We start from the raw sequence: 27,834 nt of genomic DNA, 5'->3' as shown, positions 1-27,834 counted from the left end.
AATGGTGGCAACCAAACTATGTTAGGTATAAAAAGGAGTGCATTTATTTCTCTATTTAAGAAGTTGAATATTTTCATCCTGTATCACAGATCACAGGCAAATATCAAGGCAGATCCATATTTAAGTGATCAGAGATTTGAAGATGCATAAACTTCCATTATGATAGAACACTGCCAAGTCATTTTCATAATTTATCAAATTAGAGTGCCAAATTTTGCAGTTTTCCTACATATTGCAAGACAATTCTCTCAGAGATGCTGCTTAAATTAAAATAATTACTATTTAGTTCTACTTCTTTCGTGTTTAAATTTTTGAAATTTTCATCCAACATGACCTCAATGGTAGCAATAATAGTCATAATTATTGTTAATGTATTATAACATTTATTAAATGTTTTCTATGTGCCAGAAACTGTTCAAAGCACTTTCCACGTATTAGTTACTGAGGGACCACATAATAAGTGGTGTAGCTGGGACTCAAAGCCAGGCAGTCAGGCTCCAGAGTCTGAAGTGTTCTGTATCCCACTACCTCCATGGAGTGGTTTTCAAATTTTACACAAATGAAGAACTGATCTGGGGCCACCTGTATTGTGTCCATGCGTGCATGTATGGCGGGGAGGCTGCCACAACTACTTCCCACCATAGGTTTATCCCATCCAACAACAGCTGGAAAACCTTTAGTCTACTCTAGCCGAGCCTATCCAGGAATTTTCTCTATTTCTAATGCTGTTTTCACAACTGTTACCACAACTGTTCAGAACTGGCCCTGAACCTCACCAAAAGTCACAAAGACAAGACCTAAAAAATGGTGCTGTTGGCAGATGGTTGCACTCTTAAGAGACACTGAAGACACAGTCTGTCACCATCTCTTCCTAGCAATGCTAAGGACGTCCTCAGCTCTGCAAAGCTGGAAGGTGTCATTCTGTTTTGCCCACTCATACTCAACTCATAATGAAGTGGAAAACTGAAATTTAAAGGCAGTTGCCAGGGTGTGGAAACAGTGAAATTCAGACCAATCTGAAGGTCCACAAAGTAGTATTGATTTTGAAACATTCAGGAAGTCTTGAGCCTTCCATACATAGTCAAACCCAATTTTTGAGCTGATCCAATAATTTCACCTTTGAATCCTCCAATCAGCTGGATGGGATCCATCACCATACTGCAGTTCCAAAATCGGGGGTGGGGGGGGGAGTGTCAATGAAATATAAAGTGCTGCTTCTAAAAATGCCACTGCGTTAGGCTGTGCTGGTGCCATGACCTGGGGACATGAGAAAACGGTCTTGTGTGCAAGTCTCAGCTTCTAAGCAGTGAGGGTTCAGAGCCCAGGGAGGTGTATCTGAACTGGGCAAGCAAGTTAGCCCCTCTTTGATTGAGCACAGCTGTACTGCAGTGTAAAGAACTAGAAGGCGCACATTAGAAGTCTAATGTCCAAGTTTTAAATTCCGACTCTGTGACCTCATTCAAATAGGTTAACTTCCCTAGGCTTCCGTGTATTCATCTAAAAATTAATAATTGGTATCAAAGACACATGAAATGAGTATGAGCTATAATATTCAGCAACACAATAGCCTTACAGTTTTGTCTTAGTAATACTCTCATATGAAAAGCTTCTTTCTTCTTTGCAGCTAATAGAATTCTCTTTAGCAAATTAGGCACTTAGGGACACAGTTAATTCCTCTGGACCATTAGGGTCCCATTCTCAGCTTTCCCTGGAGTAAAGAAAGGGTATGAAAGAAACACTGGAAGATTATCCATCAAATTTATTTCCCTTCCTCATACGGTGGGGAATATACATGAATTAGACTACTAATATATTTTATTAGGACATTACCTGGTAATGACTTCCTACTTTTTTTTTTTTGCAATTGAAAGCTTCCTGAGGATAGGTCTTTTACTGGCTTATACAAAGGACTGAACTATCTTCAGTTAAAGTTATATATTATATTGTGTGATGGTAAACAGTGAGAATTGAAAAGAAAAAGACTTTTAGGAATAGCTTACCTAAATATAACTTTTGGTATTTTGCATTTAATTTTTAAGAAGTTTTTAAGTCAGGGTAGTGCTAAAATAAATCATTTCACACTAAAATAAATCATTTCACAAAGGAAACACATACACATTTCCTTTTTATAATTAGGATTTGTGCTGTGTGCTACTATTCTACAAAACTCATTGTTTTATGGACTTCACTGATATTCACCCCAATATTTAAAATGAAAGGAAACTTCCTGAACCAGATCCCGGAGCAACATTTTTCTCCTGGGCACTGCCATTTTGACCACCCTGGAAGGTCGGAAGAGATTTGGCAAGTAAAAGTATTTCGGGTATTTTAAGCACTTCTTTCTTAGAAAAACTAAGCAGCTTTCAGCAATACAATGTCTTAAGTCAAATTATGATTTTTACATACTTATGATGCCTGTAAAAGACCATGATATTATTTCAAAGCCAAGAGTAACAAACAAGCACAGGTCATGGAATGAAGCATGCTGAAACTCTAACATTTCACACTTGACTAGAATTTTATTCTCGCCAAAGAGAACCTTTTTTTTGCCTTTTATATTTCCAGGTTGTTTGGGTTACAATTTACTGTCCTTAATAGAGAGGTTCAGACAGACAGCCCAGTATGTTTATGAAATGGATAGGGGCTTGATACACTGCCAATTTCTAAGCACCGTACTCAAGAGATGCAATTCATTCTTTGGTAGGATTCTGGAGTTGAGGCTTTTCACAAGCACCTTAGATTCCGCTGCAAGGGGATCTAGGGACCACTTCTTGAAAAACAGTTTTATTAGGTAAATTTAGAATGAGTTAGAGCAGAGCTAATGCTGTTTAAATATGAAGAGGTAAAAATCTGGGTTCTAGTTAACATCTCATAGAGACCCCTAGGCCATTCCCAATGGACAATGCTAGAAACTTCCATGTGAGCAAAAGGCACTGCATGATAATTTCTTTTTTCAATTATAAATAAAAATCAGCTGGGTGTTGAATAATTTATGTCTTCCTGCAAAGCTGTATTTGAAAACATCAAATTGGCAGCCTGTGCCATTCCAGCCCACACATGGACAGCTGCCATGCAGGAATATCTGTTACTTTTTTGGAGATTATCACCGCATGCTGCATTATCTGGCTTTCCACGTTAGCAAGTAACATGAAACACAATCAATATCATAGAGGCCACAACACAATTAAAGATACAGATGAGGCATCCATTGCTTGCTGGTACAGAAACCTGAAGGGAATAAGGTATTGTCTTCTAATTATGGAAGCCAATCATGGTTAGAAATAAAGATAAATCTGATAGTTATTCACTTGCTGGAGGTTCCTTCAGAAATAACTACTCAACTTTCCAATTATGATAGTAATTGATAATGGAACTTAAGAGATCAAACATGGTTACATTTTAGAAGTCAATTGGATGAGACTGTTTGAAGTATAAGATTCCTTTGAGAAGAATCTGAACACCTTAAAAGAAGGTAGTGGATCAGCATTTCATCCACTGGGACTTTACATATCATGTTTTGAATTTTCAGTTTCTTTCCATGGAGCAAAATGGAGAATGTTGATATAATAAGACTTTGTTACCGTGAATTTCATATGCCATCGTCCCCGACATGATGCAAATAGTTTTGGTCCTGGTAATTCTGGCTCACCAATTGAGCAGAAACTAAATTTATGAAGCATTGGGCCAAAACAAAAAGACAGACTCCTTAAAAAAATGTGACATCTGATTAACCCAAATCTGAGTAATACTTTTTCTAATGATAAGTCCTTTTAATTGATGAGTTTTTCTCACCCATTCGTTTTTATTCCCTTCAGATTTTGCTACTGTTGATTGCAGCATTTCACAGTTTATTCTTTAAAAAAAAAAAAAAAAGCCCTAAACGCACCTCCTGTGTGTTCTGGTTCCCAGGTGCCTTCACCAGGTAGGGGCTGCTGTAATGAGAAAACTCTGCTCTCTGCTGGCCTCAAAGTAGATTCTAGTCTGTGAAATTTGTGAATTCTGTCTCTGACAAGAATGGCATTGTCCCTCTCCTCATGTTCTGCACTCTCTCTCGTGTCAGATCGACCAAGATCCTTCTTCTGGACTACGTTCGCAATCTCAGCTACCAAGTCTGACTCTGATTCTGCCTTTTCTGTAGGATTATATTTGTGCACATGAACAACATCTTCCCTTTCTCCTAGCAGCTTGGAAAGCAGTGAATAGAAATCACCTGTGAAAAAAAGAGAAGAGATAAGGGGTGGGGGGGGTTTGATAAGGTTACAAAATTTACAAAATTTTGTGCCATAAAAATAAGTGAGAGAGATGGTTGTTCTCAGACTTTCAAGCATGAAGAAAAAAAGAAGAGATGATTTTCCAGAACATGAAAAAATAATATGCTTCACATTTCATTTGCTATACCACTTATTTATTTCTTTTATCTAGGGATCCAACCACAGGAGCTAACCTCTATTAGCATTTTAGTAGAAACAAAGTAATGCATATGTGATTGTATAGCACGTTTCAATAAATAGTTTTCCCAGTATAGTTGGATTGATATGGAAGTTAGAGTTCATCAGATTTCTAAAATAAAATATTGTCACCAGCGACATCAGAAAACAGCTATCTTTACAGGCAAATCCTTTGAAGATGACTTTAAAACCTTATTAAAATGTAATCCAGAAGAAATTAAATATTTATTTTTGAGCAGGTGCTATAAAACACAAGAAATCTAACAGGTATGAATCTACCTGGCAATTTGAAAACCAAAGTTTTATTGTTATTTTGTTAGCAGTGCTACTGTAAATAGCTCCAGTGGTTCATTTCAAACAAAAAACGAAGAAATTCCAGAAAAATAATCTTGTGAGAAGACAATACTTTTAAAAGCAGTTTAAAACAAAAGAGAAGATTTTAACAAACTGATATAATTGGAATGATTCATCACTAAAATGTATTTCCTGTCTTCCTACACTAGGGAGTAAACTTGGATATGATAATCTAATTCTACGAAAATAAATTATAAAAGATTATGACAGATATAAAATATGACTATGGAAAGTTCATGAAGCATTTTAATCCGCATCATTTACATCTATGGCTTTAAAACTATTTATATCGTGTGTGTGAGTGGGAAACATATGCATGTTCTCGATGAAAACACAAATCCGCTTTCCTAAACCAAACCCAAAGGTAACCCACAGCTCTTCCTTTTCCTTACCCTATGCTAAGTGATGCTAATAAAATTACTATGACTACGGAGTCCTATTGCTTGTTTTAATTACATTTACAGCCCCATCAGATAACATTTATAAAATCTTTCTTACTATCATCGAGAAATGAAAATAATAACTGGTTTAACCATGATACAATCTACTAAAGACTATATTATTAAGAAATTGGTGCAAGGGAATAGGAAGCCTTTCCATAATGATGCTAAGAGATCCTGTCATGTTTACAAATAGCCTTGGTTTAATGCTCCAACATGGGTTTTCAGTTCTTGCCCATGAAAGCTGCTTATCCCAGGTGAAATCTTCAATCAGAAAGTAATTACCAAATAATAGAGCCAATCTCAGTAAAATGAACAAAGCAAATTACAATTCAACCAAATCTGTAAGGCCATAGTGGCATTCTGCCTCACAGAAGAGAAATTAATCCACTGCTACTAAACTCTCCTGCCCCATACACTAAATAAAATAGTTTAACATGCTGTTTTACAATGAACCATTGTCTATAGAAAGTAAAATACAAGATTATTTTAGGGACAGAGAAACGACTTAATTTTAAAACTTGAATCAATGTCATTGGGCTAATATTGATGGAGGAACACAAGCTCACAGCTCTGCATAGTCATTCAGGTTTGTCACTAAAAATCTGAAAGTTGTGATGAATACCAAACGCAGAGCCCTCGGTTTCTTCGAAGTTATCACTTACAATTATTATTGGGTTAGGAAAACAAAAATTGAGCAATGGAATAGGCTTGGCTGCAGGAAGGTTGCATTGGCCTTGTAAAAACATAGCTTCAGAGCTGCATGCATCTCTAGAAATAGCTCATTACATGGGAGTGTCTGAGACCACTAGATGGCTATCTCCTACATTCCTAAACACAGAAACCAGAAAGGTTTTTTTTTTTTTCTCCTTAGGTGTACAAAATATACAGAATCCTGAAATGTTAGCTATTTTTCTTAGTCATATTAAGATCCCGATTTAGGAAATATATCTAACCTTGAGTGTAACAGATGGAGTAGAATATAAACAGAGGAAGTTATGTGGTCTCTACCCCAATCTCACCTCCCTGTCAATATTCCTCTCTTTTTCTTCACTTTATGTTACAGCCATATTGGACTTTCGGTTCCTTGAATATCAACTCTGAGATGTTGTTTCTTCTTCCCGGGACATTCTCTCCCCAATAATCAACTAACTCCTCAACCTTCAGAGCTTACTTAAGCGTCACTTATATCCAAGAAGCCTTCCTTGACAATCACATTAGGGCTCTCTTCTATGTGCCCCGAGAGCGCTCTGGTCTTTTCCTATATTGTTATTATTGCCCAATGTCTAGTATGTGTTTCACACCAGTGTTTGAATCCAACCCTGACACTTAGTAGGCTATTTTGTATCTTTAGGCAAGTTATTTAGCCTTATAAAGATAATGACAACTACCTTCAAGAATTATTTTGTGGATTTAAATTAATTTATTTTGTGGATCGCTGAATGTAAAATGCGCAGCCCGATGTATAGTATAAAATAGGTATTACTAAATTGTAGTTATTATAATTACCAAGGAAAGACATAAACTCTGGATGCAACAGGCATCTGCTTCAATCTACTGTTCACCTAAACTTTAAAAAATCAGTTCTTATTTCATATTCAAGAATTGGGATTTTCATAATGGAAAAAAGCTAAGTTTACAATCCTCTATGTTCTCAACAAGTCACTATGGCTGCTGTAGCATTTTTTTTCTTATCTTTGTCAAAAGAGGTTGTAGCTGCACTTTTTCTCCTTTTATGTTTAGTCTACCTTGGGGGAAAGAACTATCCTACTCCAGTTTTCTGGGTTGCCAGCCCTCCTGGCACCCCATCGAGCCTTTCCTGTCTGGTTTCTTTTCTAATACAACTTCTTTGCCAAAGACTTGACTCATATGCTATAAACACATTCACTTTGTGCTTATCTTGAGTGGCTGCAGAGGTGGGGAGAGACCCTCCTCAGACACAGCATGTCTTTCAAGCTTTTCCATCTTCCCTCTTCCTTTAACAAGTTCCAACACGGACTAAAATAACTTTCTGTGATAATGGAAATATTCTATATCTGCGCTGCCTAACATGGCAGTCACTAGACTCGTGGGGCTACTGAGTACTTGTAATGTGGCTGGCGTGGGTGAGGAACTTAATTTTTAATTTTACTTACTTTTAATCAATGTATATTTGAATTTAAATAGCCCATGTGGCTAGTGTCTGTCTACCATATTGTACAGTGCAGGGCTATGTACGGCTACATCCTTCCTCACTTCCTCTTCCTTCCCTAAATCAAAGGCATCTGTTTCCACTTCTTACTTCACCCCTATATGACCTGTGCATGAGTTACTTAAGAGTTCCTACTTGCCAAAGCCAAGAGACTCTTTATCTTGACCTACTGGTGGGCGTGTAGCAGAGTCAAAAGTCCCTTCTGAAACTCTCTCCTTACAACATTGTTCTTTCTAGATCTTCTCTGCCTGTCACCTTTGCTTTCTCTTAGTCTTCGGCCCAACCTATAAAAATACTGTTTTCCGAGGTCTATCCCTGGTATACTTTATTTTCCCCTGGCTAAGGCCTCTTCCTATTAAGAGATCTCGGCCATTCACAAGGCTTAAGCTACTACCTCCAGACAACTGACTCTTAAATCTGGAGGTCTCCTAGTACCAAACTGGTATATATAACTGCCTTCTGAAAATTGCCACTTGGATATCTGTTTCACAGGAATCTTGAACTCAACAAGTCTAAATTGAGCTCCTAATCATCTCCCCATACTTTATCTTTTTTTACTGTATTTCTCTCAGCGATGAGGCTGTATTTTGGGTCAATCAATCCAGAAAATTAGATTCCTCCCTCTCTCACCAGTGAATCACAAAGTCAACTGATTTGTCATGCTGACTTGTCAACATATTTTCCTTCCCTATCACCAGGACGCATTTGAGACTCCTAGCATCCTCCGATGGACATGCTGAAAGACCCTTCCCTCTTCTTTCCTCGGAATAGAGCCTCATCTCTACCTTTGATGTCAAAAATCTGTCTGGAATGGTATTAAAGCTGCTCTGCCTCTGTGGAACTGACCTGTGATTGCTCGTAACTTACCTCCCGGGACACTCCTTGGTTATATCCCACCTTTTCCTCAGCTCTGTCAACCTATGTATTTCAGGATGGTGTTCTCTCATTTTATTCTGAATCCCACTACTACGGTGACCATATAATTTATTTCCCAAGCTGGGACAATGTGGGAAGGAAAGGAATGTTGTCAATATCTATTCTTAGGCATAAACTGGGACAGTCCTGGAAAAACTGAGATGTATTATTGCCCTACCTATTGTTGACAGAGATATATATAAAGAAGTACTTTATAAACTACAAATTACGATAATAGTTATAGCAGCTAATATTTTTTGAGAGCTTTGCATGACCCAGTCACTTTGCTGAGTGCTTAATACAATTTAACACATTTGGTGTCCATGAAATACTTCTTGTCCTCATTTAGAATGAGGACACTAATGGTACATGACAAACCTGCACAGCTGCTAAGAAGTTGAACTGGGATTCACAGGAGATGGCCTCATTGAGGGGCCTGCCTTCTAACTGATCACTCTACTGGATCCAGGTGCTCCTCTCTTTTTAATTCTGGCCAATAAACTCTTTCCTGTGAATTTACCTCAGACCTGTCTATCTTACTATATCTAATTTTTAAAATTTTAAAATTAACTGTCTTCTGAGCTTAGGTGCTGGGTTTATTCTTTCACTGAACAAATTTCTTTTTGTTCTATCCTGGCTTGTCTTCTTTTAATTAGAACATAAAATTCTAGTAAAGTAGTAAATACATACATAACATAGTGTGATGTACACAAAACTGGCCTAAAGAACAGTAATTGGCTTTTTTTTTTTGGTTTGAGAAAGTAGAAGAGTTTTCTGTTTTCTTCGGTACTTTTCACGTACCACTGGCAATATACTTTACATGTATTACCAAATTCTATTAAGATGTTCTAAAAATGTTTTTTGTACATTTAAATTATCTGGGAAGGGATAAGTGACAAGGTATAAAGGTCATTTTCATATAAAAAATAAAAACCGCTTATTTCTTGTCATATTTCCAGTGATTAGTACTCTTCCTCTTATAGCGGATCCGTAATAAATGATTCTGGAATAAGTATTTTTTTGTTAAAAAAGTCACCCCTACCTCCCATAGAGACAAAAATATTTCTTTGATAATTTTAGGCTGCAGTGAGTTTCATTTCTGTCTTTTTCTCACTCAAACTTTGATTCTTAATCTTATGAAATACAGAAATGCTCTAGGTCTTTTAAATAATTTGGCTGAGTAGGTTTGGTATTTGGAAAACACAATTGTGGTGGTAGCTAATGTGTCAGGAAAAGGAACAGAGCACAGCATAAGAGAATCTAAAATACTACCAATTTAACTCCAAGTTGGTACGTTGTGGGCTAGCATTAACACCTTCATGCCTCAACGGGGATTTTTCTTTTCAGTAGAGATCACTCCCTATTCCTCGCCACCAGCATGGAAATTTCTCTGGTTTACTTTCCGGGACATAGTGAGATCAAACTAAAATAGATGGAAACATACAATGGAAAAATTGCCCCATGAGTTTTTTTTTGTTTTTAGTTTTGTTTTGTTTTAAATGCTCTAAGATTGGATGAAAAAAAATAAGTACCACTACTTTTAGACAGCATGAAATCTAAATTGTGGTGGGCATTTTTATTTTAAAACTGATCAAGAACCTGGTGGTAATCTTTCAGACTATAAACTCCCATTGCCCACACAAATCACTAGTACTTCATTACCTAAAATCAACAGTTCTTGTTACTGCTTATCGCTGTTTGATTTCTATGGTACAAAGAGAGTAAGTAGGGTGTTCATCAGCAGTTTAACCACTGACAAAACATGCCAAGGAGCCAAGCTCATGAGATTACAACCTTGGAACACAACAGATTAATGAGAGGGATATGAGGACTGGAAAAATAAAAGAATTTATTTTTAGATTTTAATGTTTTAGTTTATGACCAAAGTCAGGCATAGCTGACTTTCCCTTCTGGTTAAAGTCCATTTTGTTTATTGACTGTTTACTTACGACTAACCCACAACTTATCCTACAGCCTCAGAGAAATAAAGCACATGATTACGATGATCAGCTCAAGAATCAGAAATGAACTTTTTTCCTCTTATAGGACTCATCTAATTGAAAAACAATCAGATTTTTTTTCTTTAAGAAAATGAGACAAATATAAAAAAGGTGAACTTAGAAGATGATGCTTTTGCAAATACCATGCACCCTGATCCACATTGGAAAGCCCACCTCTGTGATAAATGATCATGCACACCTGCCTGTTCTGTTATTAGGGAAACAATTCAAAACGCATCCACTCAGCTGCCCAGAGCCTTGGGGGGTATTTAGAATTGTGTTTGATACATGAGTTCAATAAATAAACACATGTGAGCCACTCATAAATCATAACAAAGTGATAAATTTTTAGTGAGTGGGGATACAAACAAGAATTGTATCCTCTTTAAAACAGCAAAGTGGCATTGAGAGTATTTGGAATTAGCTAAGATGCTGCTAAAATCCTTTGTACTTTATTAGGGAATGAAGGGAGTACCCTATTTTCATCGAAGCAAAGGAACAGAAATTTTAGCTACCAAGCCTAGCCTTTGTTTTACTGCTCTCATAAATGGTTTACCAACTGTTACTTTAACAAGCTTTTACAGTAGACTATTACCATATTAACTTGCAAACGTGTTCCCTTGATTCTGCTTATTTGATAAAACATGCCAAATGGTAATTCATTTTTGTTAGCATAAAACCATATGAAATTATCCTGTTTTGCAGAAGGTGTCTGAAGACCTTTAACTACCTGGGGTCATGGAGTGTTTTCCCTCTACAAATTGTATTTTTGTCATATTCTCCCTGCCTTGGGAATAGAGTAGCTCATGTTGACCTTTGAGTAGAAAGATTGATTATATGAGGGCACAAAGACTACAATGAGAAGAGTTTGGAGCAAACTGAATAAAACATGTTAAAGGCCTTTTCTGCAGAAAAAGAAATGCCGTCTAGAGCATAATGTACAATAACAAGGACATACTTGTATTGTAGATTTGGACTTTCGATCCTGCCTTGAGTTTTTTTAAGACATCAAATCTTCCCAACGCAACAGACATAAATTTCAATACTACATCTATGCTTTGAATTTTAAAGGAGAGGAATACTGAAATTCAGAACTCCTAAATGCAGTTGTATAGATTCTTGCTTGCAGCTGGTAAGCCTTAGTTTCAGCCCATATTCCTTGCCTAAACAATATTGATAGAAAGCCTAGGTTGTACCTTTGGCACAGTGAACATAAATAAGAAATCATAATGCATAAAAACAAAGGGAATGTACAAAACAAGCTTTAGTTCCTTACAAGCGCAAATCATAACATACAAGTGAGGAACATGTGTGTGTCTGTCCTGGAAAACGTCATTGCCACCATCCTCATTCTGTATAGTTTCCTAGGATTCATGTCCTCCACTCAGAACCACTAATTGGGTTTTATTCTTTAGCTTATTGTACTTATTACATACGTAGCTAATTCTTCACTTGCAATGTTTTAAAAGTTGACGACATTTCAGTATGTTTTGAATGTGCACTAGTGTTATTCTGCAGGAAGGCATAATCAACTCATTCACAGATAAGCTCACCTACAGGTAAATAGGCTATTTTCAAAGGAGTATGGGCAGGGATATTATGCAGCCATTAAAAACTGGGCTTGCCAATAATTTTATACTAGGAAGAAATATTCAAGATATAATACTGTTAAAAAGAAACTGCATACATTATGATTTAAATAATGTTAAAATAAAGTGCATATATGGGTATGTATATTTCACACACAGATGTTCATATACATCCATATTTCTGGGGATTATGTATGATTTTTATTTGTTTATTCATACTTTTCTGTAATTTCCGTATCTTCTATAATGAATATTATTTAAAAACCAGTCAAGCATGATTTTAAAAATATCCCTGCAGACTTAATTAAAGTTTTATTAAAATGTTTCCATTGTTACATGATCCAGACAACCTGATAGGTAAAGCTGAGGTTCTTCTAATGTCTCCATGATTACATCTTTTGAGATAGAGTCTGAGATACATTTGCCTACACCAATTTTGTTCTAGAAGGAGCAGATATAAAGATACTCCAGAACGTTAGTGTGTTTCTGAGTAAGCACAGGCTAAGCTACATGGATTTGCACAACTCAGATGTCTCTTCAAATGCTACTTAATTTCCAATCAAAATTAATCTTCTGGTCCAAATTAATAGCTAGAAATTTTAGTGATTAGAATTTCAAAGAAAATAAAATACTTATATTTCTCTTGGAGAAACAAGAGTATTAGATAAACCTGTGTTAAACAGATTCCTGGTTTGCTTTGAAATTTTTTCTCCATGTTGGAAGTACCTACTACATCCTATTCATTTGAGGCACAGTGACATTTTTTCTCAGCCTATGAAATATGAGTACTCGCTCTCTCTCTCTTTTTCCTACTTTAATAAATGTCCATTCATTCCAACATAACATATCTTTACTGTTATATAAAGATATATTTACATAACATATTTTTACATAACATATCTTTATTACATATCTTTACTGTTATTCTTCCTATCTGCTTTCCAATGTATTAAAATAGAAAGTGAGGGTGGCCAGATGGCTCAGTTAGTTAGAGCATGAGCTCTGAACAACAGGATTACTGGTTCGATTCCCACATGGGCTGCGCCCTCCCCAACTAGATTGAAGACAACAACTTGGAGCTGATGGGCCCTGGAGAAGAACACTGTTCCCCAATATTGCCCAATAAAAATAAATAAATAAATAAAAATAAACAAAAAGGGTGTTCCCTTTAAAAAAAAAGGCAGACGATGAAAGAAAATATTGCTTTTTTTTTTTTTTTTTTTAATCCATGTAGAACTATCTCTATATTTAGGCACTGATGGGTACAGAATTTGCCTTTCAGTACATGTCCTCTGATGTTTTGGGCCTTTTTCTTCCTGCCCCTTAACTGTTCTTTTTCCAGTGGGGGTTTGACATCTTCTGTGTGACTGACAATGATGCTCTTTGCTAGCTTGTGGCTAGAACAACTGAAATAAATCAGGGCTTTTATTCATTGGGGATTTTAAATATTTAAATAATCAAGCAACCTGGAAGAGTACTTGGAACATAAATTGTTTTGGCCAGAACACCAAAAAAAGGCAAAAGATTAAGTTTGAGGGCTTAGTTTAAAAAATTAGCATACATGGCATAATTTATTTGAATAATTAGAGTCCTCCTATTAGCTATGTGGTCAATTTAACTACCCAGCAAATGAATACAAATAGGCATTTGTGCAAACAAACATCTCTGAGAAGAATGGGATATTCTCTCAGCAATAAGTAGATTTGCCCTGTGTATTGTAAGGAGATAGATTGAGCTCATTAATGAATCAAATGGACTATAGGTACAAATATGTATTTGGTATATTTCTGTATTTCTCTTTAAATTCTATACCAGCGGTCTCCAATGACCAGTAGAATAATACACAGTCTACACTAGCCATTAAAATGGTTTTTAGTCAGATATTTGTCTTCACATAATCTGGGAGGTGACATTCGAATGGATCCACTAATTTCAACATATGAATACCATAGCCCATTTTCTTCAGTATGAAAACTGAATCATAATAATGCTGTCTTTCTTCCCAAGTGAAATAACTTTACAGTATTTTTATTCACAAGTAGAAGAAAACAGTTAACTACAGGAAAATCATTTCTTATGTGTTCATAGATTCTTTTCTCTGGAACCAATAAAGCTTTGGATATATTTAAGCTTAATATTATATATATGCTATCAAACACAAAGCGCAAATGAATAGTAAAATATTAAATGTTTATTAAAGCATTGGTTTGTACGCATATATGCCACCCCCTAAAACCTATTATTTGGAAAGAATAGGTTAAATCTAACATTTAAGGTTCCTCTTGGGTTTCTAATCTTTCAGAGGTTCCAATGTCTCCCGTGACCAACTCACCTAAGTTCAGAAGGCAAACATAGTCTAGCCTCAGTTTCCGTAGGTACTTACTATTTTACAAGATGCGTCTACTAAATCGTAGTCACATATGTTGGTATTTGGAAATGTATTCTAAGATGACTCAAATTATTTCAAAGACATATATTTCAAATAGTATGTGCATTGTCAAAATAATTCATGTTAAGTCTGGTTAAATTTCAGCACAATTATAGCAAATACTGTTACACTACTGCATTTAGGTTGCAATTACTGATTTCCTTAAAAATATACCAGAGGTACCAAAAAATGTATATACCTGACTTGTATTCATCTTTTGTTATCAGTCTATATTGAGTATTACAATTTTAATACAGTCTTTTCCTTTTTTAAAATGTGCATACATTTCTTTTAGCACCCTCTGTATTCACAGGATTGATAATTTTAGTTATTTTAAGTCATACTAAATAGTTTAGTATAATAATTTAGTATAAACCATTTAGTATAAAATCATCTCCTTTTTGATTTAATATAAAAATAGAAACAACTTTGAGCTAAGTTGTGTATTTTAAAAGACCACTTGTTAGAATGAGATGTTATTGAACATACTCTGAAATTTTAGAACTTTTAAATTACAGTTTACCCTATACTTCTTTCAAAGTGCATTTTTTTTCCCTTTCAAAAGTCTGGATTCTTTAATTTTGCAAATACTATTAGTGCAAGAATGATATCTTTGACCTAATAGAATACAATTTGAAGAATTCCAATAGGGGTTTACCATATCCAAAGAGTCAGAAATGTTTAAATGTTGCTAATAGAAAAATGCTGTCTATTTCCTGTATACTTTACGTTGTCAGTAGAAGTGTGTTTGCATTAACATTAAAGTTTTAAAATACATGATATCTAGGCCAAAAATGTCTTGATAACATACTCCAATATCTAACACAAAGTACTATTTTCCAAACAACTGGCAAGAAACCAAGATTGAGGAGAGCAATTTTTCAGTGCCAGCACATGCAATATCTGACATACAAATATTATCACTTCAAATAAATAGAACAGAGGAAGAATGATACTTTCTTAACTCATCAGATGGCAACTTAACACAAAACTACAAATGCATAAAACAAGAATCCCTCCTACCTTACTGAAGGCAGAGAAGAATGACTTAAAAAAGAGGCAAGATGCAGGTTTAACTCTTAATTTCTTTTTTCTTGAACCTCAAGCATAGTTAATGAACACACCATACTAAATACATAGGAATTTAAATGGTAAAGGTCATTAGATTTCAAAAGCAACTCACTAATTGTTTCTAATTATTATATTTGCACTATACATAAAATTATAATATTAAATAAATTAAAACAAAGAAAAATCTAATGGGACTAAATTACACTAATGAATTTTACTTGCAAAGCTAAATTGCAACAACTGACCATTTTCTCATGAATTATGTATTATATAAAAACAGCAATACACAGGTTTGGAGACTGGTAAACAAAGACCTAAAATATCTCAATAACTTTAAAATGGAATTGCCTATTTGAATAATGAATTCTTTTATAGGCCTAGTTACAGAAGTAAGCATACATACCCTGTTCTAACACTTCTTCTTCTTCTCGTTTTGGCTGCTGGAGTAAAGAAGTCTTATCTTTGCTCTCTGTTTCTGTAAAGTATCAAAGGAGTTGAGCATAAATTTGCAGTATATAGTACATACTTTAAATATATCATTAACATAAATTATTTAGTGTCTTGTTTGATAAGAACAACAGTATTAAAAACGTATACAGTAGAAGTGCTCTAATTCAGAAAAAACTATAGCATAACCACCAGTTACCAGACTTCTGACTTAATAACTATATAAACTACTCTTTCAGTAATATATACATCACACAGAATTTTCAACATATAATAATAAAACTACTCATATTTGTTTTTTTAAAAATTGAATTTAGCAATATTTTAAGGCTATTTTAATAACATTTTAAGGTATATTTCATAAATACTAGGGGTGCCAAAATAATGTATACATATGACTTGTATTCATCTTTTGTTATCAGTATATATTGAGTATTACAATTTTCATATAGTTTTTTTTTCCTTTCTTAAAATGCGTATACATTTCTTTGGTGCCCTCTGTATATTGGGATCTTAATAAATGACCTGACTACTGTGTTAATTTCTTTCATAAACTTCCCACTAGAAAGAATAAGAAGTTGCTCTGGCATATTCAGACTGAACTTGAAAAACTCAGTAAAGTTTAAGCATGCTCTCCGTTCAGTAAAATAGGATGTGGGTTTTGCTTTGCAATTTTAAACTAAAGAAATGACAATGAATATGACTGTTTTGCAGATGAACACTAAGTTAAAAAACAATTCTGAGAATGAGACAAAAAAGGCCGAGAATGGTAGTGCCTCATCAATCAAGAATTGTTTGTGCTTAAAGAGGCCCATTAAACAGATGATTTAGGGTTGGGTTGGAGATGACAACCATTTTCATTGGCAAACTGTAGCATTCTTTTGAACCTGGTGTATAAATTCATAAATTGCATAAGTCATTACTGCTTATAGGACGAATGAAATGGAGAAACTAGAAAACATGAATTAAATGGAGAAAGACCTACATTCATGGAATTGGTCCCCAAACTAATCTCTTGCATCGCTAGTTGAGATTTTTCACTTTAACTATTTTGATGGGGGCATGTCAGGAGGAGTAACAGGATATATAAGAAGGAAAAGAGGGAATTGGGTTATGTGGGCACATGTGATTGTTTGGCAGAAGAGGGATGGCTTTAAATATTAATCATATAGTCAAGTGAGACAGAAGGAAATGGAAAATACAAAATCATGTTACTTTAAATTACACACCAATTTTACCTTTGTGATGTCCATGCATCATAACCATATCAGACTTCACAGGAATTGGAATATTGGCCTCTGGTGGTATGGTTCTGAACATATCTGGAGCTACATTCTGTGTACAGGTCATGAAAGAAACTGCATGCTTGGCTTCCATATAATACATAATGTATAAGTTGCACATTTCATCACTAGATGTGCCACTGCAGGCAAAATAAAACACACAAAAAAAGTAGACACAACAGATCAGCCACTCACATAAAACACATTCATAATGCAAGAAAATGCAACCAGTAAATCTGCCAGTAATGGATTCAAAGGTGGAAATATTGAGCATTTATTTTATAGCTTTCATTAAAACCCATCACAGTTTTCAATACCAAAAGCACATTTCCAAAGGCACAGTTCCACTTAATAATGGAGTATCGGTTTGCAGTCGCTCCATGGGTATCACCAAATACCACGGATGGAAATGGCATTTAAGTAGCAGTGATAAATCATCCTCCTCTTCTAAATCCTTTCATTCTTTAGTCCTTTTTCCATTTGCTAAGACTCACAGGTTGGGCAAACCACTTTTCTCATAAAAAAAAAATCTTAATTATTTACTTAATAACGGTAAAACTCAGAACACTTCCACAGAAATATCATCTATTATTTAAAAGTCTTTAAAAATGATTTTTTTCCGTGTAACCCCAAGAGTCTGGGATCTTGTTTTGGTTACTGCCTCCTCTCAGATGGTCAGATGAATCAACAATCATGTGTTGATACTAAGACGTCATAAATGTATCCCTGATACGTATCTGACTTGGCACCTTGCCTTCTACAGCAGTGAAGAAAAGAGCTCCTCAGGAATGATATCAAAGGAAATCAGCCCTAATCTCTCTCAGGGCTCAGACCTGAATGGGGTCGTGCTATACAACTGAATGACTCAATGTTAAAAATAGATTTGACAACAGTGGGATGGACATTTCAAGAAAAAAGTTTCCACTAACATAAATTATGTCTAATAGTTTATAAGACATGTTTTGTTTAGGTTTTTTTTTCTTCCTGGATTCACATGGGTTACTACCATATGTATTTCATTCTCTTCACTATAATTAAGACGGCATTATTTAGGTACACCTTCACAAAACGTTTATATATCAAGGTAATTTGGGCAAAAGCACATTTCCTGTTTGGTATTAATTCTGACCACTTTTAGCAAGCCTATATTAATAAAAAACAAGCCGTGAAGTGGACTATTTGCTGTACAGAAATACGTCAGTGTTGATTTTTCCAGCAATGTCACGCAGCACTCACTTCCTCTCCATAGCAACAGTAATGACATCAGCAAGGGAAGGAACAAAATAAAAATCTTTTCCAAACAGGGATGTGGTGTCTCTCACTCAGCTCTGAAAATGTAGAGCCCCCAAGAGACCACAGGAATGAGCCTCTGCCGTGGGAAGCTCTGCTTATGTTTTAAAAATCATTTGGCTTCTCACTCTCTGAATCTGATACCTGTCAGCTGTAACTGTCTCTCGCGTGAAATATAAATATATGTTGAAGTGCAATCCCAAACAAACACCTGTTCGCTACCCATATCTTTAGGTGTCAAAACACCATTCCTAAGAATTACATTTTAACAGTATTGGAGTTGGTCAGAAAATTATACGCTATAAAAGGAATGGCTAGTGCCAAAGTAGTAAGTCAGAAGCTCCCACCATATTATCCTCCCTCCCTCTGTTCAAAATGAAGAAAAATGTACAGATCAAGAGAGAAAAATGAGGGAAAGGGAATTTACATTGTGGCTCTGGCTGAAAAAACCTTGAATCATCTAGCAGAGAGGGGAAGCAAAATAATCATATAAGCTTCTCAAGTTAATGAAAGGAAAAAAAATAATAAATCTATATAATAATAAATGAAACTTGCAACTCATCTATGGACAGATCCTTCCCTATTTTCTGTTTGGAAATCTCCCACCGATGTTCACTCTAAACACATGAGTCAGATGGCCTAATCCAATCATCAATGTAGTTCATTTAAGGTACTGATTCTGCAATACAAAATTGACTCGATCAAATAATTTAAGAATCTTTGCTATCACAAAGAAAATTTCATTAAAGAGCTGAAGAAAAATAGTTGTATTTTATTCCTTTCCATCTGTAATTAAACTTGTAGTCAAGGTAACTCTGAGTTCCTTTCTGACAGAGAAACTATCATATCTTAAACATGTTAGGACTCAAATCATCCTTAATGTCAAAATACACTTTGCTTATTTTATTTCACATTCATCTTTCACTCAAAATGAAATAAGAAAACCTGACTGTAGCCAAACAAATTGCTTTCAGTATTCCTAAGAGAGAATTCTGACACACCCACCCTTATTCTCTGTAGAGAACAACTCTGCAGTTCCACTCTGTGAATCTGAATAATTATTAACAAGAGAAAGTATGGAGGGAGATTGTGTTCACACACCCGCCCTGGCTCCACTGAGTGGTCCTTTAAACATAATACCAGTGGGATTCTACAAATGATGACTCCTGGGCATCACCTAGATTCCAAAATTACAGCGGTGCATTTCTTTCATCTTCTTGCATAATAGAGTGCCTATGGGATAACTACTTCTTTATAAGAGCTAGCTTTAAATTTGACAAAGTGTGGTAAGCCTGGAAACAGTAAGCTTTCAATAAATATTTGTTGAATGAGGGAAGAATAAATAATCTATCTTAATAAATGTTTACAACTTATTATGGCATAAGCTGTTAGCCCTAATATATCATACTGCCAAGTCAGGTCAATTTTGCAAACTCGATTGATCTATGGCATTTCTGAAAAACATTTATATCCATCCATCCACCCATCCATCTATCCATCCACCCATCCATCTATCCATTCATCCATCCATCCATCCATGTTCTGTGAGGGATTTTATACAAAATAAATTATTTGATATTATAAAGACATATAATAGAGATTTTTAAAAGTACTCAGGTACTCTGAAATTTATCATTAAAAAAACCCAAAAATTGTCGTGCACCATGATTATTTTCCCAACAGTGATATTCCACTTTAATGATTCCCCTACCCCCGCCCCTGTCCTTTACACTCAACAATGAGAGGCTTGAAAATAAATTTGGAAAGAAATATGAAAACTTTAAAAAGTTATTTTATAAACTTTTAACTGTTTCTTAAGAGGTTTCATGGTGCTTTTAAACTTTCACATTAAGGAGTTATTGATCATATAACTATATCTTTGCAAATAATACATTTTAAAATGCTGATTAAAGTGTTGTGTTTTGATATCTATGAATATTCATTAGACATTCTCATATGTACATGAAATAACTGGTTCCAAATGAACAATATGACTAACAAAATTGACCAAAGAGGTAAATATCATCTACCAATTCTCCAGAATTTAAAATTTTAGCATATAAACTTTAGGCAATTAGCATACTTACTAAGATTAATCAGCTGATTTAATTCTTTTTTGTCTGTTTAAACTTGACTAAACATTTTAAATGAATTTAGGTAAGTGTCACGTTGAATATAAAACACGTAATGCAGTTAGGCACTTAATATTGCTTCTTCATAGATTAATTAATACTATGTTGTCAGTATATACATTGGTACAACTTTGTCCAAGACATATTAGTCATATTTACTATTCTAAAAGAAATATATCTGGATAAAACAATGTTACCATTAAGTATATTTATTAATATGTTTTGTCTTAAATACACTTATTTTTTAATGGCTATATTTTAAGGTGAACCCTGGCATGGGAAAATCAGTCCCTGTTTTTTAAAGTGCTTTGTATTAGTTAACTAACAACTTTATTAGTTCTACTTAAGGAAAGTTTTCTCTAGTCCTCAAATTTCCAGTTTAATACAGAGGGTTAGCTTGGATTCGGTGGAAGAATCATTTAACTGAAACTGTTCCTAGTAGGCCACTGATGATTCAATTTTCCTGTAAAACTTAGTCCTCAGGTGGCTGCAGAACAAGAAGGTTAAAAACTTGAAACTGATAGTCCTCCCAGTGCATGGAGGGGCATCTCCTGACCCCATACTACCTCTGACCCCATACTACCTCTGACCCCATACTACCTCTGGACTTGTATCTAAATCCGCTTCATGCTCAGGGCTGCAACCTGTGCCCAGTAGGAGTGCGTGTTTGTGTATGTGGATTAGGAGGCAGGTGGGAAGTGACAAGAGGGAGAGGAGATTTACAGAGTATCATTTAATGTAATAGACATAATAAAATACTAGTTTTCTTTTTCCGCTGGTTACATTCTCTACTGTGATTCTATACTACCCTATGGAAATGGGATCCATTACTTTACCAAACTGAGATGCACTGCTGCTATTACCTTTCTCAAACGGAAAAGCATATTAAGTGCTGTAGCAATGGGAGGCATTATTATGAGAATTTTTATTCATATTTAAATTTATTCAAACTTGTCTTATTAGTTTATCATTCCACTGGAAGAAAATTGATTCTTTAATATAAACGAAATATTCAGACTATGAACTTATCCAATAACTTAATTTCTTATAATTTCCGTTTCATTTGTATTACAGAATAGCATTTCCTGTAGCCCACATGAGATTTACTGAAAGATAGATTAGTATAGTCATTTTAGGGTATTATTTTAAAGCAAAATACATTTAAAAAATGACTTAGAATTATACTGAGCTCATAAACCGAGAGAGGCTCTTATCCTGATACTATCATAAGTCATTATTTTCTATGGTTGATATTGCCTCACAGAGATAATACTGAAAGGATAGAACTTGACCAAAGTTACAAGTGTCCCCACCTCCAAATTGTAAAGGGACTTCTAAGCAAAAATATTCCACACTTGAACTAACAAACTAATACACAGAATATGTTGAAAGGGATTTTTTACTACTTTGGTTACTACCAATTACAATGGTTAATAAAATAGCCAATGGCATTTAAGTAAAGTTTCTGGGGCTCTACACTAACATACCTAACATACGTCGGAAAACAGTTCATCGGTACCGTCTGAATCTTATAACTTCATGTATTTAAAGATTGTTAAGAAGTGAATAGTCAGACTCTTTCCTTCAAATCTAATTATGTTGACATTGTCAACCCTTTTTTCACCATTGCCATTTCATGTCATTCAATGAATTTATTGCCTTCCTCAAGTCTTTTTTCAAAATTGATCAAATTTATCCAAAGCGAAGGTGTTAGAAGCTCCTTGTTTAATATAAATTGATAATTAATTTTTTTCTATCTTTAGCTTTAAAATGGATGCTTATTAATATAAAAACTCTTTTAGAGTAACATAAAAAATCCAACTCCACCATCTCAAATACCTTTTTTCTTTTACCTGCATCAGGATCTTTTCCTTTTCCCTGACAACTAACAGCTAGTGTTGTCATCATTAAGAATTGAATCATCTTCAGTGCATCGAATGCATATTTTCAGATGCCTGCTTTCTGTAACTTCTCTTTGATCAAAAGATAAATGGTTTAAAATTCCAGCTTCCAAGTGGCATCAGTAAATATTTAATGACTTAGTTTAACATGGACAGGAGGCTCCTTGGTTCTTTCCTAACAAAACGTATGATTAAGGGGCTTATCTTTCATTTTTTAGGCAAACTCTTTTTGAGACAGTTCACAGTGCTTTGAAATTTTTACTTAGTGTTATAAAATATACTTATTTCAAAGAGGCTCGGTATTTTGAAAATTATTTAAAAGTCTGACATTTTGTTTTGTAAAGCGCTGCCTATTATTATTCTCATTTGGTAGACTAAACAAGTGGAGAACATTGAATACATAGGTAGGAAAAAAGTCATGGTTCTGAGTGATTAATGTGCACCGCCAAGTGCAGAACCCATGTACTTGCCCAAGTTTGAACACAGGATAAAGGATACTTGAAGAAATATAATGTCATAATCATTATATTTTTCTTTATTAAGATGAGTCTGATGAAGTAATATATACTTTTGTAGTAACTGTAACATGTAGAGGCATGATGTTTAAGGTCTTGAATAAGAAGGAAGAGAGGAAGCATGAAAAAATAAGCACATGTTCTGGACTTTGTCCAAATCATAGTTCTAAAATGATAAAATGCAATGGTTTGTTATAATTGTTCATGATAGGAAAATAAATGTGCAATTCATTCTCAAAGGTAATTGTCACCTATAGCTATGCCTTTTCCCAATAAAATCTTTTAAAATAATGAAATTTATGGAATCATACCCAATGTGTGTGTCTTCTGTCCTTCCTTCACCAGTGAATACACATCTTGCTGCCAATATGTCACCAAAACTAACATCTACTGGGTGTTCCACAGGGTAGAAAGCCTGCCAAGAAGACAAACAAAGATTCATTAAAATTACCAATAAAACCCAGAACCACATGCTTGAATAAATGTGAGGCTTGGAGCACCCTGGGTAAAAAGGAGGAAGACACACACCACCTCCACCACCACCATGTTTAGAAATATCAAGAGAACTGATAAGGAGACCATCAGGTTGTAAGTTGTAAAAAACGAGGTTATACACAGCTTAGATGTACAGTGAAGGTAGATTTAGAGATGTTTAGATTCTAAAGACATTCACGAGGTTTCTATGGGGTTTTTTAAAATTACTACCTGATTATTATTTTTTTCTCTCAAAATTAAACTATATTCCACACACCTGTGGCAGCTGGGGGCTCTGGCGTCCAATCAATGTCCACTGTTCATTTCTTACTCTGTATCCACTTACTACCTGACCTGTAATTAACATAAATTATAGTCATATCATATAATAAGGTATTAGAAAAAGAAAGGCATTATTTACTTTCCTATTTCAAAATAAAATCTGGATAGTCTCAGAACCCAAAATGCTAGGTATTTTAATGAAAACGATATGAAAACACATACAGAATTTCAAATGATGGACCAAAATCCCTTTCATTAAAACAGATTTAATGTTAAACAATTTACATTTTACACTTGTAGCATTAGCAAGCACAATGGTAAATATTTATAATTTAACATGTAGTTTAAAGTTCTTACCTAAATGATGAGTGTGAACTCTATACGCAAAGACATGCATTGGATACTTTTTATAATGACATGAAATGTCAGAATTCACCACTGTGAGAAATGCAAATACAGAAAAAAAGTCACTATTCAATTGGAAAATAACATTATCCTTGTCTAAAAGTCTGTATAGGGTATTCACCAGCTGCTAGGCCTGGGGGTTTTCTTATGAAGTAAACATGCATCCACATAATCAGTACTTACTACCTGCCAATCACTTTACTAAGATGAGTTAAGGTTTCCTTACCCTCACATTTTGTTTCATTCACAAACACAATAACTAGGGACAAATCAAAACACCCTCTCAGTGAAAACACTGGCTACATTTGTTACATTTATTGTGAAATTTAGGGAATTGAAAACGCTTAAAAATTTGCTTTTATTTTTAAAACAGAAGGATTTTTGAAAAATTGTTTGCAAACACCTAAGATAACTAGATTCACAGTTCCTGTTGCGGAGGGACCATTTCATTTCGTATGTTTTTTTCAATCTAACACTACTAACACATAGTAGCTATTCCATAAATATATCTTTTATAATAAACGAATGAATAGTTACAATGAGACCATACTTGTCACTAACTTTAAAAGATTTCCAGTAGAAAAGCAAATGAAAAATATTTATTATGGCAATTTCATCAGCGATCAGATACAATGACAAATAATATCATACTTATTCCAATAGTTTTTTTAAGATTAGGAAAATTAGCTATTATTATCCTCATTTCACAAATGGGGAAATAAACTCAATATACCTAAGTTCAAAGACTGAGTCGTTGTTAGATTTGCTAGCTTCTTGATTTTGAACCTGATATTCTCTGCTGTAGTTTATGACACAGTACATTATGAAGTTTGTCTCTGGCATCTAAAGAATAGATGACTGATTTGTAAAATACTTAAGATTTTTTCTTTAATTTATATAACCCACCACCTACTCATGGGCCTCAATTCTTAGCATCTTAATAAAAGAATGGAAAATAATAAACTATTGGCTTGGAATAATAAAAGAAAATCTATTTTAAATCCAAGGATAATAAAGATTTGGTTTGTTTTTCAGGGACTCAAAAATATTGGTCATTTCAAAAGTTTATAAAAAATATACTGTAAATTTCTATAGATTAGGTAATGAGGTAATGGTAAATACTAAAAGATCACTACTCACCCTTCTCTCCTGCTGGTATGACAGTGTCAACAGACATCATAAGGTACATGCCAGCAATTAAAGGCTGCCTGCAGAAAACAGTAATGTTTATCAAAGTCAAAACTATTGCCTTGGAATAATAAGATATACTTCAATACCTTGGTCTACAAAATACAATTCATGTGAAAATAATCACACACAAAAAATTGGAGAAGAGGTAAAAAATATATATACATATATATTTGTTTTTTTAAAAAATAATTTATTTGGGGGAGCAAATAGCTAAACACACACTGAATGTAGAAGGCAGTAACTAAATGGCTCCTGTGACGGTTAAGTGTATGTGTGGATTTGGCTATGCTATGGTGCCCAGCTGTTTGGTCAAACAGTAGTGTAGATGCTGCTGTGAAGGTGTTATTTAGATGTGATTAATATTAAAATCAATGACTTTGAGTAAAGTAGAGTAGTGTCCATAAGGTGGGTGGGTCTCTTATAAGAAAAGACTGAGGGTCCCCTGAAGAGGAAGGAATTCTGCCTCTAGACTGCCTTTGGACTCAAGACTGCATTATAGATGCCTGCCAGAATTTCCAGCCTGCCAGCCTGTCTTACAGATTTCAGACTTGCCAGCCCCCATGATCAAGTGAGCCACTTCCTTAAAGTAAATCTCTCAATCTCGGAATCTCTCTCCCTCCCTCTCTCACTCCTTCTCTCTGATACACATGTATATGTAATCAACAGTCTATGATTCATTTTCTCTGGAGAACGCTAATACAGCTTCCAATGATTCCTAGCTCTGCCATTCATGCTCTTGTCAAATTCTCTTCTTTTGAGTGTAGGTTGGATCTAGTAAATAGACCTCGTAATTCGTTATTTCTAACAAACAGAATAAAGCAAGAGGGATTTCACTTTTTTTCTACAGGAGTCTCCTAGGATTCATGTCCTCCACCCAGAACCACTAATTGGGTTTTATTGTTCAGGTTATTGTACTTATTACATACATATGTAATTCTTCACTGACAATGTTTTAAAAGTTGATGACATATAATATTTATTAACTTCTGAGATTAGGCTATAAAAACACTCTGGCTTCCATCTTGCAGGACCTCTCTTGCTTTCTCCCTTGCTTGCTGTGACAGACTCCAGCTGCCTTGTTTAGAGCCTTTCAAATAGCAAGGAAACGAGGAAGTCCTCCAGCCCACAGCCAGGGAGGAACTGAATCCTGCCAATAGCTATGTGAGTGATCTGGGAAGTCGCTCTCCCCTGGTCACACCCCCAGATGACTGACACACTGGCCAAGAGTGAGACCACCAGCCACAGCTCCCAGCTAAGCTGTGCCCAGATCCCCACAGGAGACAATCAGTATTTGCTGTTTTAAGCCACTAAGTTTAGGCTAATTTGTTACACAACAATAGATAAGTAATACAATGGTCTTCCCACTTTTCAGTTCTCAAAGATCTTAAAGCTGTCACTCAGCTAAGAAAACTGGAAGTACTTACGGCAGGCGTGTGAGGTGTAAGGACACACCAGAACAATCCTTGTGATTATCTGAAAACACATACAAACACAGAAAATACACATCTTAAATATGAAAACATAAAAAATGGATTTCAAAATAATAAATACTAAATGATTATAACTCAATAACTAAAAAAACCTATATTTTTCCATTGTATGATGCTTTATATTTTAGAGTACTTTCATATTGATGAATTCATTTAATCTACAATGTAGCACAACCACAACAACAAAACTATCGTTTCAAGCAGTTTGTGGTTATTTTCTTGACTGGAAACTGACCAGTTATGTTTTCCTGCAGATATACTAGATACTACCCATTATCTCACCGAAGAAAGTGTTGCTACTCTCTATGTATTTTCTATATTGTTGAAACATTCAGAAAAGTTGATGAACTACTGAACGATTTGTTTCGTGGGGCTCCAAACAGCTAGCTTTTTTATTTTCCAAAACCGAAGGAGCCCATTATTTGGGCTTTCAAGGTAATAACATTTTTAGACTCTGTAATGTCTCAAATTTATGTATAGAAATCACCTTGTTTGGTTTCTAAGCCTCGCTCATTCCCACCTTTGGGATAAAAACCTGATACTCATTTTTTTTTACACCCTAACATCAGTGGAAAGCCTCTGAGCATCTCTATCTTTGCCAAGGACACTTCAGAGACCTCTTACAAACCCTCTCTTTCGTCCTCCTTTGGCTTCCCCAAATAGGTATAAGATAAAAATTTTAATTATTCAAATTCTTATCTCTGCTGAACTTGCTTATCTCTCACAAGACCATGAATAGTACATACTGACTCATTCCTTTTATTTCTGTGTATGTTAAAGTCTTTCTACTTCACATGTTATTCTCAGTAATAATTATAAAACTTTATATCTCAATTTTGAGTTGATTTTAATAGCAATAACTATTGCATGTGTGTGTGTTAGATTGATAGATTTATACTAGAAATTAAGAAGTGAAGTGTGCTAACAAATAACAGCAGATGGAATAGTTTTCTTGAGGAAATTTCTTTTCTTTTAGCTGCAATTCTCA

The 27,834-nt window shown here is 34.8% G+C and overlaps 1 protein-coding gene across 19 annotated transcripts in view; it reads right to left on the bottom strand.

Annotated features, from left to right (window-relative positions):
- Positions 1-27,834, bottom strand: part of PAM (peptidylglycine alpha-amidating monooxygenase) — a 147,522-nt gene that overhangs the window by 40,433 nt on the left and 79,255 nt on the right. For 6 of the 19 annotated variants that reach the window (XM_033110097.1, XM_033110101.1, XM_033110094.1 and 3 more), the window contains exons 7-14: positions 26,781-26,829; positions 25,306-25,373; positions 24,118-24,198; positions 23,756-23,832; positions 23,316-23,419; positions 17,122-17,306; positions 15,840-15,911; positions 3,887-4,210 (exon numbers count right to left, since the gene is read on the bottom strand). In XM_033110097.1, the coding sequence (XP_032965988.1) occupies positions 3,887-4,210; positions 15,840-15,911; positions 17,122-17,306; positions 23,316-23,419; positions 23,756-23,832; positions 24,118-24,198; positions 25,306-25,373; positions 26,781-26,829 (960 nt within the window). Of the gene's footprint in view, positions 1-3,886; positions 4,211-15,839; positions 15,912-17,112; positions 17,307-23,315; positions 23,420-23,755; positions 23,833-24,117; positions 24,199-25,305; positions 25,374-26,780; positions 26,830-27,834 lie in introns of all 19 variants that reach the window. The other 13 variants (XM_033110092.1, XM_033110093.1, XM_033110096.1 and 10 more) reach the window with 3 other exon arrangements.

Source organism: Rhinolophus ferrumequinum, chromosome 7 (assembly GCF_004115265.2).
Source record: "Rhinolophus ferrumequinum isolate MPI-CBG mRhiFer1 chromosome 7, mRhiFer1_v1.p, whole genome shotgun sequence".
In the NCBI taxonomy this organism is placed as follows: domain Eukaryota; kingdom Metazoa; phylum Chordata; class Mammalia; order Chiroptera; family Rhinolophidae; genus Rhinolophus; species Rhinolophus ferrumequinum.
Note: the sequence above shows the minus strand (reverse complement) of the source record. Positions and strands in the feature narration are given on the sequence as shown.